The 15,243-nt window shown below is 38.3% G+C and overlaps 2 protein-coding genes across 2 annotated transcripts; both read right to left on the reverse strand.

The window, feature by feature from the left end:
• Positions 1-8,362: 8,362 nt before the first annotated feature.
• LOC125136582 (olfactory receptor 2G3-like) lies at positions 8,363-9,924 on the reverse strand. Its single transcript, XM_047797438.1, is given in 3 exon segments — positions 8,363-8,533; positions 8,535-9,247; positions 9,888-9,924. Coding segments are annotated over 3 exon segments (921 nt in total).
• A 2,358-nt stretch (positions 9,925-12,282) lies between these two features.
• On the reverse strand, positions 12,283-13,218 carry LOC125135836 (olfactory receptor 2G6-like). The gene has a single exon (XM_047796292.1). The coding sequence runs from the start codon at positions 13,216-13,218 to the stop codon at positions 12,283-12,285; it is 936 nt and encodes a 311-aa protein (XP_047652248.1).
• Between the last annotated feature and the right edge of the window lie 2,025 nt (positions 13,219-15,243).

Below are 15,243 nucleotides of genomic sequence, written 5' to 3' on the forward strand. Positions count from 1 at the left end.
GAAGCCAGAGAAAGCAAAGCTGGTGGAATATCCAACAGAAAATAATTCCTAACCACTGATTTTCACCTGTGCAATGTAGCTTTTTTAATCATTAGGTTTATAATTGTGCTTTGGGGAAATCATCTGTGTCACATTTTAAATGAAAAAGCTGCTCTTCCTGCCACCCAGTATGTCCTTTTGCTGCCTTCACTTTTTCAGCTTCTCCAGAGGAATGGATAATCTCATGTAAACATAAGCGCAGGGAAATGGCACAGGCTTTGTAGCCATGTATCTGGGTTATAAATCCAGCTCCTCCATTCACTATCATCAGTTAAGCATAAACTAGTAGGAGTTCTGCATGGGTAACAAAAGAACAAAGAAGCAAACCCTTTTTACTTCCCTTAGAGAAGTTCTGATGTTCAATTGACCTAGTAACATGTTAAGCAATGAACAAATGTTGGCTTATATAATTATATTGGCCTGTAGTTTTCTTGCCTTGTAGTGCTGTAATGAGCTATACTGTGCACCACCACCCCTAAAAATTCATATGTTGAAGCTTTAGGGTCCAGCGCTTCAGAATGTGACTGTATTTGGAGAAAGGGTCTTTAAAGAGATGATTAAGGTTAAATGAGGCCATTTGGATGGATTCAATCCAACATAATTAGTATCCTTTTAAGATGAGATTACTTAGTGATTAAAATCAGTGTCTTAAATTTATAACAAAGTACTTTAAATAATCTTATTTTCCTTTTATTAAATTATAGTTGATGTATGATATAAGTTGCAGGTGTACAATATAATGATCCACAATTTTTTAAGTTTATACTCCATTTATAAAATGGAGTATCATATTATAAAATATTGACTATTTTCCCTATGTTGTATAATATGTCCTTGTAGCTTATTTTATACCAAATAGTTTGTACCTCTTACTCCCCTACAACTATATTGCCCTTCCCTCCTTCCCTCTCCCCACTGATGACCGACCACTAGTTTGTTCTCTATATCTGTGAGTCTGTTTCTTCTTTGTTATATTCACTAGTTTGTTAATTTTTTTTAGATTCCACATATAAGTGATATACAGTACTTGTCTTTCTCTGTCTGACTTATTTCAGTTATTATAATGCCCTCCAAGTCCATCCATATTGACGAAAAGGGCAAAATTTCATTCTTATTATGACTGAGTAGTATTCCACTGTGTATATACGCCACATCTCCTTTACCCATTCATCTCTTGATGGTCACTTACATTGCTTCCATACCTTGGCAATTGTAAATAATGCTGCTATGAACACTGGGGAATGTGTATCTTATCAAATTAGTGTTTTGAGGTGCTAGGGAACATAGACCCAGAAGCGGAACTGCTCTTAGTTTTATTTTTAGTTTTTTGAGAAACAAGCATGACTATTCTTCACGCTGTCTACACCAATTTACATTCCAACCAATAGTGTACAAGGGTTCCTTTTTCTCCAAATCCATACCAATATTTGTTATTTGTGTTTTTTTTTTAATGATAGCCATTCTGACAGGTATGAAGTGATAGGTCATTCTGACAGGTATGAAGTGATAGGTCCCCAAAAATAAGTCCAGGACAAGTAGGTTCACAGGAGAATCCTACCAAAAACTTAAAGAAGAATCACTACTAATCTTTCTCAAACTCCAAAAAATTAGAAGAGGAGAAAACACTTTCAAACTCATTTTATGAGGCCAGCATTACTCTAATACCAAAACTGGATAAGAACACCACAAGAAAAGAAAATTATAAGCCAGTATCTTTGATAAAGAGAGATGCAAAAATCCTGAAGAAAATATTAGCAAACTGAATTCAACAATTAATTTAAAGGATCATACACTATGATCTAGTGGGATTCACTGCAGGGATACAAGAATCATTCGACATCCACAAATCAAACAATGTAATATACCACATTAACCAAAAGAAGGATAAAAAATATATGACCATCTCAATAGATACATGAAAAACACTGGACAAAATTCAATATCCATTTATGATAAAAACCTCTCAATGAAGTGGGCAGAGATGGAACATACCTGAACATAATGTTAACATACATATGACAAGCCCACAGCTAACATCACACTCAACTATGAAAAGATAAAAGCTTTTCCTCTAAGATTAGTAAAAAAAAAAACATAGATGCCCATCCTTGCCACTTTATTTAACATAGTATTGGAAGTCGTAAATAGAGCATAAGGCAAGAAAGAGAAGCAAAAGACATCCAAATTGGAAAGGAAGAAATAAAACTGTCACTATTTGGGAGTTCCCATTGTGATGCAGAGGAAATTAATCCGACTAGTATCCCTGAGGATGTGAGTTCGATCCCTGGCCTCACTCAGTGGGTCGGGGATCCAGTGTTGCCATGAGCTGTGGTGTATGTTGCATACATGGCTGGGATCTCGCATTGAAGTGGCTGTGGCATAGGCCGGCAGCTGTAGCTCCAATTCAGCCCCTAGCCTGGGAACTTCCATATGCCATGGTGTGGCCCTAAAAATCAAAAATCAAAAGAAAAAAGAAAAAAAAACTGTAGGTATTTGCAGATGACATACTATATATAGAAAACCCAAAGACTGCACCAAAAAAGATGTTAGAACGAATAAATGAATTCTGAAAAGTCACAGGATACAAAGTCAATATACAAAAAGTTGTATTTTTATGCACTACTAATGAACTATCAGAAAGAGAAATTAAGAAAGCAATCCCATTTACAATCGCCTCACAAAAAAATAAGATTCATAGGAATTAAATTTAACTAAAGAGGTAAAAGACCTGTACATTGAAAATTATGACTTTGATGAATGAAGCTGAAGAAGACACAACTGAAAGATATTCTATGCTTATCTTGTAATTATTTACACATGCTAGGAAAACATCTGATACACAAGCTTTATCATATCTAGGAAACTGTACAAGAACATAATAAAAACAAAACAAAACAAAATCCAAATGATAATAGTGCAGAGAAACTTCTCAAGAAATAAATGAAGGAGTTCCCATCGTGGTGCAGTGGTTAACGAATCCGACTAGGAACCATGAGGTTGCGGGTTCAATCCCTGCCCTCGCTCAGTGGGTTAACGATCCGGCGTTGCTGTGAGCTGTGGTGTAGGTTGCAGATGCGGCTCGGATCCCGCGTTGCTGTGGCTCTGGTGTAGGTCAGTGGCTACAGCTCCAATTAGACCCCTAGCCTGGGAACCTACATATGCTGCGGGAGCGGCCCAAGAAATGGCAAAAAGACAAAAAAAAAAAAAAAAAGAAAGAAAGAAATGAAAAGATCAAAGCATGAGAAATTATGGACAAGTTTTCCAAGAAAATGACATTTATCTGCTCATCAAGGTCAAGAATATGTTTATTTCTGTTTTATATCACACTTCTCTGTAGACTAACTGATACATATAAAGGACTCTATGAATGGTTATCAAATAAGTTGATTACTGAATGAAGTCAACAGCAATTAGATAAATAAAAATTGCATTATTACCTTCATAAGAATATTAGAACATCTACAGTAATAGAAAGAAGAAACTCATGAGAAAGGAGAAGAAAATTAAAATGGCTGAACCAGAGATATTACAGGAGAGCTAAGAGAAGCAATTGCTCTGGACGTTTTCTCTGACATGTTTTTGAAAGGTCACCCCAGACTTTTTGCAACCTTAGAAACAGAGTTCAAAACAACAGATTAATTACTTATGTGAAAAGCTCTCTCCGCTGGAAAGACAAATTTGCTTGGAGACTCAAGTCCTCAGAGACATTAAAGAGACACCAAATCAAAGAGCACCTTCCTCAGGAGGGATACACCATGTAGAGAAAGGAGAAAATAAGTCATCAAAGACCATCTGCCTTTATCCCTGGTTATTGCTCCAAATAAAAAGACATTATTCAGATAACATCTCTAGGAAACATTGAAAGAACCACTAAGGTGGAACTAACCAAGGACTCTACAGCTGCAAAAGAATTCCAGTGTGTGAGCTTGTATTTAGAAGAGGGATTATTGAATATGATTATATTTTTGACAGGATTTAGATTTATTATATATCTGGGTGTATTTATATTTTTATGTTCAATGTGTTTTCACATTCTAGTTTGGTTTTTTTAATTTTTTAAGGTATAGTTGATTTACAATATTTCTTCAATTTCTGCTGTATAGTGAAGTGACCCAGCCATACATATACACACACATATATATACATACATTCTTTTCTTTTCATACTATCTTCAATGTTTCAAGAGACTGTACACAATTCCCTGTGCTATACAGTAGGACCTGATTACTTATCCATTCTAAATGTAATAGTTTGCATCTACCAACCCCAATCTCCCCATCTCTCCCACTGCCCCCTGGCAAACACAAGCCTGCTCTCCATGACATAATCTGCTTCTGTTTTGTAGATAAAATCATTTGTGCCATATTTTAGATTCCACATATAAATGATATCGTATTGTATTTGTCTTTCTGACTTATGTCACTTAGGATGAGAATCTCTAGCTCCATCTCTGTTGCTGCAAATGGCATTATTTTGTCCTTTCTATGGGTGAGTAGCATTCCATTGTGTGTATATATACATCTTTTTAACCCATTCATCTGTCAATGGACATTTGGGTTTTTTCCAGGTCTTGGCTATTGTGAATAGTGCTTCAATAGTATTTTTCGAATGAAAGTTTTGTCCAGATATATGCCCAGGAGTTGGTTTGCTGGATGATATGGTGGTTTTATATTTAGTATTCTGAGGAACCTCCATACTATTTTCCATAGTGGTTGTACCAATTTACATTCCCACTAATGGTGAAGGAGGGTTCCCTTTTCTCCACATCCTCTCCAGCACTTGGTATTTGTTGACTTGCTAATGATACCCATTCTGACCAGTGTAAGGTGGTACCTCACTGTAGTTTTGATTTGCATTTCTCTAATAATTAGTGATGTTGAGCATTTTTTCATGTGCCTACTGGCCATATCTATATCTTCTTTGGAGAAAGTCTAGTTTTCACCTGGGTTTCTTGTTTTTTTTTAACTGTTGTTGAGTTGTATGAGTTGTTTGTATATTTTGGAGATTAAGCCCTTGTTGGTTACACAGGTTTGCAAAAATTTCCTCCCATTCTGTAGCTTATCTTTCATCTTTTAATAGTTTCCTTTACTGTGCAAAAGCTTTAGAGTTTATATAGGTCCTGTTGATTTATTTTTGTCTTTATTGTCATTATTCTAGGAGGTGAATCAGACAAGATGTTGCTGTGATTTATGTCAAAGAGTGTTCTGCTTATGTTTTCCTCTAGGAGTTTTATAGTATCTGGCCTTACATTTATGTCTTTAATCCATTTTGAGTTTCTTTTTGTGTATGGTATTAGAGAATGTTCTAATTTCATTCTTTTACATGCAGCTGTCCGTTTCCAGCACCACTTATTGAAGAGACTGTCTTTCCCCCACTGTATGCTCTTGCCTTCTTTGTCATAGATTAGTTGACCATAGTTTCTTGGGTTTATTTCTGTGCTTTCTATCCTGTTTCATTGATCTATGTTTCTGGTTTTGTGCCAGTACCATACTTTCTTGATGACTGTAGCTTTGTAGTGTAGCGTAGCATAGTAATTCCCTTTGAATTCAGGGAGCCCCATTCCTCCAGTTCCATTTTTTCTTTTCAATGTTGCTTTGGCTATTCGGGGTCTTTTGTGTTTCCATACAAATTTTAACATATTTTGTTCTAGTTCTGTGAAGAATATAATTGGTAATTTGAAAGGGTGTACACTGAATCTGTAGATTGCCTTGGGTAGTATAGTCATTTTGTGATTCTTCTAATCCAAGAGCATGGTATATCTTTCCATCTGTTTGTGCCATCTTTGATTTCTTTCATCAGCATCCTATAGTTTTCAGAGTACAGGTCTTTTGTCTCTTTAGGTAGGTTAATTCCTTGGTATTTTATTCTTTTTGATGTGATGCTAAATAGGATGGTTTCCCTAATTTCTCTTCCTGATCTTTCATTGTTAGTATATAGAAATGCAATTGATTTCTGTGTATCAATTTTATATCTTGAAACTTTATCAAAGTCATTGATGAGCTCTAACAGTTTTCTTATAGTGTTTTCAAGATTTTCTAGGTATAGTATCATGTCATCACATTCATTGTTATCTGTAATGATATTCGTATGTGTATACAATACATGATTTATTTGTGACCTTAGATGAATCTAGAATCTGAGGATATTGGCCTATTTTTCTGCGCTTCTGATTAGAAATGCAATATGTTAGTGTGTGGCTTTGTAGAGTTTATGTATGTGGTTTGGGGTTTCGCATATGTGTTATGGTAAAAGGGGATAAAGTTTGTGAGGCTGTAAAATGCAGAAATAAGCAACCAAGAAAGATCTCCTTCCTGATTATCTTTACAAACTAGAGAGAGCCTCACTCCTTTGGATAATTAAACTGTTTAACTCCCTACAGGAGGTTGAAAGAGATGATCTTTCCAATTTTTTCACTCCCCTTTGAAAACCATGAAAATGATCTAATGGCAAAATGATAGAAAAAAAATAAGAAAGGTTGAGTGGATTTGGTAACCAAAGAAAGGGCTGGGAAAGGGGGAAAGGGGTAAAAATTGTGTCACAGAGGAGAAAAGTTGAGAGAAAAGGAAAGAGAACATATGTGAAAGAAGGAAAGAAAGAAGTAGAAGGCCTCAAGAGGGAAAACAACAGGACAGAAAATTCCCTCAAATAGGAATAGGATTTTTCATGCCCTGGACATGGAACATATCTGCCTTGAGCAGGAAAACATCTCCTGGGAGAGAAAATTCGGTCCCCAGCCCTGTGGGAAGAATGTAAAAGGGAGAAAAGAGTGAAAATCAGGCTAGAATGATCCAACTCTCATCCCTGGAGAAACTGAAAACAACATTCAATGTGTTCTTATGAAAGGCAGGACTATCAGGTGAGGAAATTAGGCTCAGAGAGCAATATTCACCCAAGAGTGAGCCAGGGTCTAATATGGACTCAAGGCTGTGCTGCCTCAAAGGCCATGAGATTCTAAAAGAAAGGAAGTTCCAAGTCTTGAATAGATGCCATAAGGGGTCACCTTTGCCCCCTTCACATTTCCACAGTTGCAACTGTCCCTAGCTATTGCTTTTTTTTAATTTTGTATTTTCTCTTTATGGCCAAACCCATGGCATATGGAAGTTCCCAGTCTAGGGGTGAAATGAGAGCTGCCAGCTGTAGGCATACACCACAGCCACAGCAACTCGGATCTGAGCTGCATCTGCAACCTGCACTGCAGATTTTGGTGATGCTGGATCTTTAACTCACTGAGTGAGGCCAGAAGATTGGACCCACATCTTCATGGATACTAGTCAAGTTCTTAACCCACTGAGCCACAGAAGGAACTCCCTTTGCCATTTCTCTTATCCTTCAGCCAGAAGGGATGTGAGCAGGATGACCACAAACACCTCCAAGATGCCTGAGTTCATCCTCATCAGTCTCTCCCACCTGGCCAACCTCCAGGGCTTGCTTTTTTCTCTCTTTCTCACCATTTACCTGCTCACTATGGCCAGCAACCTCCTCATCGTGGTACTGTTCTCAGCTGACACCACCCTCCAGTCCCCCAGGTACTTCTTCCTTCCAGTCCTGTCAGCCCTGGAGATTGGCTACACATCTATCACAGTGTCCCTACTGTTTCACTATCCTCAATGGTCAGAACCACATCGCTCGCTCTGGCTGTGCTCTCCAGATGTTCTTCTTTCTCTTCTTTGGTGCCACAGAGTGTTACCTCCTGGCAGCCATGGCCTATGACCGCTATACCACCATATGCTCAGCCACCAGATGTGCCAGTGTCCAGCTGGGTCGGCCTGGGCCTGTGGAGCAATGGAAGGAAGGAAGGCTGAAGAAAAGCATAAGGGGGGGGGGTAAGAAACAGAAATGAGGGAGTTCCTATTGTGGCTCAGCAATAACAAACCTGACTAGTAGCCATGAGGATGTAGGTTCAATCCCTGGCCTCATTCAGCGGGTTAAGGATCCAGCCTTGCTATGAGCTGTGGTACAGGTAACAGACGTGGCTTAGATCTGGCATTGCCGGCAGCTACGGCTGTGATTTTACCCCTGCTCTGGGAACTTCCATATACCAAAGGTACAGCCCTAAAAAGAAAAAAAAAACAGAAATTATATGAATAGTGGACATTTAAAAAGTGTGAGGAGATATTGCCTTACAAAGGCCCAAAAGAAGCCTGGGAAAGAGGATGAAGAGGATGGATAGTTCTGAAGCCAATAAAAGACAACAAGGCTGACTACGAAGGTTACATGTTTTCCTTATAGATTAGCAAAGTACTTTAGAGAAGGAGTGTACGGATGACTTTAGTTTCTTTTTACTATAAAAAAAAACTGACAACTGTGTGCTTTGCTTTGTTTTTTATGAGCCCAAGTCCCTGTGAAATAGTCTTCTCATAGCTCCTTTCACATCTTTATTCCTCAGTGTGTAGATGAGAGGGTTGAGGGTTGGAGTCAGTACCGTGTAGATGAGGGAGATGAATTTCCCAGAAGTAGGGGCATAAGAGCTGTTGGGCTGGATGTACACAGCGGTACATGGTCTTGTAGAAGAGGGACACCACCACCACGTGGGATCCGCATGTCCCCAGGGCTTTGCGCCAGGCCTGGACTGACTTGATCCTAGTAACTGCCTTGACGATGTGTCCATAGGACGTCAGTATCAGTGCCAAGGGCAAGAGGAGCAAGACCAGGGATGCAATGAATAGCTGGACCTCATTGGTGTGGATGTCCACACATGCAAGCTTAATCATGGAGGGCACCTCACAGAAGAAATGATGGAGCCGCCGGTGTCCACAGCGAGGCAGCCAGAGGGTGACAGTGCTGTGGATGAGAGCGTTTCCTACTCCACTCAGCCATGCAACCCCTGCCAGGGCCTGGCACAGCCGTGGGTTCATCACAGCTGCATAGTGGAGAGGTTTGCAAACGGCAGCGTGGCGGTCAAAAGCCATGACAGCCAGGAGAACACACTCAGTGGAGCCCAAAGCCAGGGAGACATAGAGCTGGACAGCACAGCCCAGGGCGGTTATGGTCTTGGCTGGTCCCCTGAGGTTCCACAGCAGCTGGGGGACAATACTGGTGGTAAGGCAGATATCAACTAGGGAGAGGTGGGTGAGGAAAAAGTACATGGGTGTTTTGAGATGAGGGTCAGTGGAAGCGATCAGAATGATGATTGTGTTTCCCACCAGAGTCAGGAGGTATGATGCCAAAACAACCCCGAAGAGTATCCCACACACGTATACACACAATACTTCAACAGAAATGCCGTGAAAGATCAATTCTCAGTCATGAGCTGGTTCCTTATTTATAAGATAATTATAAGAATATGTTCACTTTAGGCTTTCAGAACGACTCTATTCCACTATGACGCAAAATTTATCATCATACATGTACCACATGACCTCTTCTCACCCAGATGAACATCACTTAAAGCCAGAATCTCAATTTACTCCTAAAAGTTAAAGCGTCATAGGCATGGTGCCGATATAAAATCAAGGCATCAATAGAAGTGAGTAAGTTAAAAGAGAGGAAGTTTTCCAGTTTTGCAGACTGAGATTTTCATGGTAGTATGAAAAAGAACGTTAAGCCATAGAGTTCAAATTATTATTACCTTGAAATGCCAACTTGATGCCTAAGGCCCTCGTCCTGGTTGTAAGGACTGTTATTTGAGATGGAGCTCCCTGAAGATCAGCAAGGCAGGAGAGGCTAGGAGAGGACCCAAGACAATGAATCTGGAAAGATCCCAAGGACACAGATCTCCCAGTATGGCAATTAATATCAGGCTCTGTAGTATCCAGAGAAGAACTGTTCCAGGAGATGATTCCAAAAGATACTTTCATCCCTCTGATTGTTTACTTTTGTTTCAATCTAGGTCAAACAACATCACCAACCAGCACTGAGTTGTTTTCTCATTTCTGTCATATTCATGCTTTTTCCAATCATATAATCTATACATGTAAGTGCATATATATTTAAAAATATGTCCTATTGGCTCATTTCTTCATATTTTCTGTCTTTTTAATTTTAGCCAGTTTGGTGGTATATATCATGATTTCAATTTGTACTCCCCTGATAACTGATGAAGTTAACTAGATTACTTCACATTTCCAATTGCCTAATAATTGCCTAAAAATACATAAATGTGAGAAACTGAAGAAAGCAGTCTTTGGCTACAGAGTCAAGTAAATTTTACTGCCCAAATTCTCCTTTTCCCTCTGCAGTTTAATCCTGGCAGGTCCAGAAACTGTACTTATCAAGCTAGAGGCACAGAGGAAGATGCAAAAGATGGAAAGTAGAGACTCTTACAACATTCAGATTCCCACTGCAGGGTCTCAGACAGGTACAGGCTCAAGCTGGGAGAACAGAATCTTTAAATGTGAGTTGTGTTGGCTGACAGTGGGTATTTTAGTTACTTATATGAGAATACTTTATTAATAAAGGTGGACATTTTTTACCATTTGAAAATAACCCAAAATATTATGACACACTCTAAAAACATAATCCAGAAGCAGGGAAAGAACTGCTACATGGTATGGAAAGAATGAATAAAGGGATAAAATTATTGTTCTTCTGTCTTAGTCATGCCCCATGAGAAGTCTCATTTTATCAGTAGGTAAATATGAACTGAGTTTTACTAGGTGTCAGACAGTCTGCCAAGCATGCTGCAGGCATTACTTACTGCTCGCCACCCTGTAAGGTTGGGAATGTCATAGGTTTGGAAATGCTACCTTCTAGAAGTTAATTTGCCCTGGGAATTAGAACCTAGGTTGCCCTGACTCTAGAGTCCATGCCTTTATATAATGCAAGATATTCTCCCAAAGATCATAGGTACAACCTATGTCCAACCTCCTTAGCATAATATGTATGTCCCTTTGTGACTTGGTCCTTTTTTAGTCTTCCAACTGTATCTCCTTTCATTTCCTAATATATTCTCTCTCCTCTGGCTATAATAGACTCCTTAAATTCCTTAAGATCCTTTTTTTCTATATGTTTATATTAGTACACGAAAGATGACCTGGCAACACAGAGGAAGAGAATACAATTGGGCAACTAAGACACATTTGTGAAAGATGAGATTTAAGCTGGACTTTGAGAAAGAGATATGGTATAAATTGCGTAACTTTAAAAAAAGAAAAAATATTCAGAAACTGCTAGGTGTTTAAGAGGTTCTTTGGTGTTTTGTTTTGTCTTGTTTTGCTTTTAAGGGCTGACATAGTGGTCAGTAAAGTGCAAACGATTATATACGGCTAATGAGTACAAAAGCAAAATTTCACAGTAAGGCAGTCTGGCTTCAGAGTCCATGTGTAAATCACAAAGACACCAGGGGAAGAAATACGGCATCAAATAAGTTGGAATATAAGATTTTGCCTAATAGACCCTGGGCCCATATGAAACTAGATTATATGACCTTCAGGTATTTCACTAAATTATTAAGTAATTCTGTATAAAATATTTGTAAAAATCAACAGTTTTCTTTTTTCAATTTTAATTAGATTCATAGATCTGTTCCTTTACTATTTTTTCCTTTTTTTAAATTAATATTTATTTTATTACAGTATAGTTGATTTATAATGTTGTGCCAATTTTTGCTAATCAACAAAGTAACACAGTTTTATATGTGTATATACACACACACACACACACGCACACACTTTGGTATTATTTTCCATCATGGTCTATCCCAGGAAATTGGCTATAGTCCCCTGTGCTATACAGTAGGACCTTGCTGTCTATCCATTCTAAATGTAAGTTTGCATCTACTGATCTCAAACTCACTTTACTATTTTAAAAAAAGCCCACATTTTTAAGTTTTCATGTATTTATTTCTTGAAATAATTGGAATACTGTGTACAAAATGTTTTAAATAATATCATACCAGGGCTCTCTAACAAAGAAAATACTACTGTAATTTCCTCACACTAGCATATACTTCTCAATTTTCTATTTACATATCAAACACTATTTAATTCCCTAGTCGGACATGTGAGCACATATATATTGGGTAAATTACAGAATCTCCCGATCTGAACCTGTACTGCAGCCCTTCAAAGACGTTTAATAAAAGGAAGCGTGAGTATGTGTATACCACACAGGCACTCATACACACATGACCTGTTCAAGTTGAATCTAAATGCACTTTTTTCTAAACTGTGCTAGCCACATTATACTTAAATACAGACAGAGAAGTAAGCAACACACACACTTTCTACTTGGGAGGAGTGATTTAAGCTTAGGTCTCTTTAATTACTTTCCATAACACAAAGTCACTATTTCCCTGATTTTTCCTTAGGAACTTTGTCCTCTTCTCAGCAGTCTTCTCAGGGCTCCCTTCACATCCTTGTTCCGCAGAGTATATATCAGGGGGTTGAGTGTGGGGGTGACAACAGTATAAAAGAGTGTAAGGAACTTGCCCTGACTTCGGCCATAGGATCTCTTCGGTTGAATGTATATGGCCGAGCTGGGCCCAAAGAAGAGGAACACCACCAGCAGATGGGAACCACAGGTCCCGAGAGCCTTGCGCCAAGCTTGGACGGACTTAATTTTCATCACGGCTTGGACAATGAATCCGTAGGAGACCAATATCAATGCCACAGGAAGAAGAAGGAGAACTAACGTGGCCACAAAAAGCTGGGCTTCATTTGCTTGGATGTCCACGCAGGCCAGCTTGACCATGGCGGGCACTTCACATAAGAAGTGGTGCAGGTGGCGATGTCCACATCGAGGAAGCCGAAGGGTGATGGTTCCTTGGATGAGAGTGTTTCCTACTCCACTGAGCCATGCTACTCCTGCTAAGGCCTTGCAAAATGATGGGTGCATGATGCTCGTGTAATTAAGAGGTCTGCAGACTGCCACGTAGCGGTCAAATGCCATGATGGTAAGGAGAACACACTCAGTGGAGCCCAGGGACAGGGACACATAGAGTTGTATGGCACAGCCCACTGGCGTGATGGTCTTGGCTGGTCCCTTCAGGTTCCAGAGGAGCTGGGGGACGATGCTGGTGGTGAAGCAAAGGTCAAGAGAGGAGAGATTTGTGAGGAAGAAATACATAGGTGTGTGAAGTCTGCAGTCCAGGCAGGAGACCAGGATGATGGCTGTGTTGCCCAGGAGGGTCAAAAGATAGGATATCAACACCACCACGAAAAGGAGGACCTCCAATTCAGGCTGGTCTGAGAATCCAAGCAAAATAAAATCTCCCCCAGAGGTTTCATTGTTTTGTTCCATTAGTCTGTTCTTGTAAAAGAGAAAAATGAACTTGGAATTCAATTGAGGGAAATAGCACTATTACTATTTACTTATAATATTTCAAGTGCTTAGATTTTTTTTTTTTACTGGTGAATTTTTCCAAAGGAAAAAAGTCAATGATTAAAAAGGTATTTTTTCTTTTTTATCTTTTAAAGGTATTTTTTAAAATAAAGGCATTCTTTTGTGTCATGATTCTTGACTCAATAAATATTTGACCTTTTTTTCATGTAACCATCCTTTTTGCCACTTTTTTGATAGTTATTATTAAAGGTAATTTTCTTAAAGAAGAAAAGAAGCTTTCAGTTTGGGTGGCTATATAATTCTGTGAGTAGAAGTGGGAGGGGGAAAGGGTAGGAAAATAAACACCTGGTATGAAATGAATAATGAGTGATCGTTTCTACAGAAATTATAAGGCAAAAATAATGGGCAACAGTGAGATAGTGGATCAGAAAAACAAATGGAATATATTTTGCATCTTTTGTTACTCACAAAGCAGGTTATGATAATATTTCTTACAACTGATTATCTGATTAGAGTGTGACATAGGGTCAGCTACAGGTGAATTTCAATATACAAGGACACTAAATAATTTTATAAGTTATTTAGCAACTGACATGATTTGTTGTAAGTTTCTATATCTCAAAGTTGATGGGAAAAAAGATATTTGTGATACATGCACATAAAAACAAAGATGCACAAACTCAGATATGCACACATTTGTCTGGTTTTTTATTTTAAAAATTTAGATGAAAAAGGTAAAAACTCACCCACACACACCCATTTAAAGACAAGGTACTGGCATTTGGCAAATTAATGAAAAGGCAAAATATGTCTTTGTCACCCATTTTATGCTCTGCAGGACAAAACCAATCTGAATTATTAATATATTCCACCAAACCTCTTCACTTACCATTATTCTACAAGGTCACCATTTGAGTCCCCAAATTTTATGCTCTAATGACAGTATCTTATTGAGTCATTTACTTTTAGGAATAATAAAAGCTAAATTTGTCAGTTTATTCAGCTATACTTTAAAAAGTAAAATTTTGTCTTAAATGGGATATATAGGAGTTCCCATTGTGGCTCAGTGGGTTAAGAACCCAATTTAGTGTCTGTGAGGATGCATGTTCGATCCCTGGCCTCACTCAGTGGGTTAAGGAACCAGTGTTGCTGCAAGTCGTGGGGTAGTTCACAGATGCAGCTCGGATCCTTCGTTGTTGGGCCTGTGGAATTAACAGCTGCAGCTCAGATTTGACCCCAGCCCAGGAACTTCCATATGCCACAGATGCAGCCTTAAAAAGAAAAAGAAAAAAAAACTAAATAGGATGTATACAATATTAAGATTTTATTTTTTAATTTTACTGAAGAATAACTGACAAAATTATATGTACTTAAAGTGTACAACATGATAACTTGATATTTATATATTGCAGAAATTACAAAGATCAGGAAAATTAACATACTCCTCCCCTCACATAATTAACATAATTAACTCTTCTCTCTGTGAGGTGAGAGTGCTTCTGATCTACTTTCAGCAACTTCTAAGTATACCACACCACATTACTAACTAAAGTTACCATGCCCTAAGTTAGCTCCTCAGAACTCCTTCTTTTAACTGAAAATATGTACTCTTTGACCTACATTCCCCATTTACTCCTTCCCCACAACCTCCAGAACTCAGTTATATCCTCTATTCTCTATTTCTTTGAAACCGTTTTTTTTTAATTCACCACATAAGTGATATCATATAGTATTTTCATACACGTTGTAGCAAATGGCAGGATATCCTTCTTTCTCATGGCTAAATACTAGATAGATAGATAGATAGATAGATAGATAGATAGATAGATAGATAGATCAAACTCATTTTCTTTATCCATCCCGCCAGTGAAGAACATTAAGGTTATTTCCATATCCTAGCTATTGTGAATAATGATGCAATAGACATGACATGCAGATGTCTCTTTATATATATATATATATATATATCAGTCTCTGAAATAC

The sequence above is a fragment of the Phacochoerus africanus genome, chromosome 9 (assembly GCF_016906955.1).
Source record: "Phacochoerus africanus isolate WHEZ1 chromosome 9, ROS_Pafr_v1, whole genome shotgun sequence".
NCBI lineage: Eukaryota > Metazoa > Chordata > Mammalia > Artiodactyla > Suidae > Phacochoerus > Phacochoerus africanus.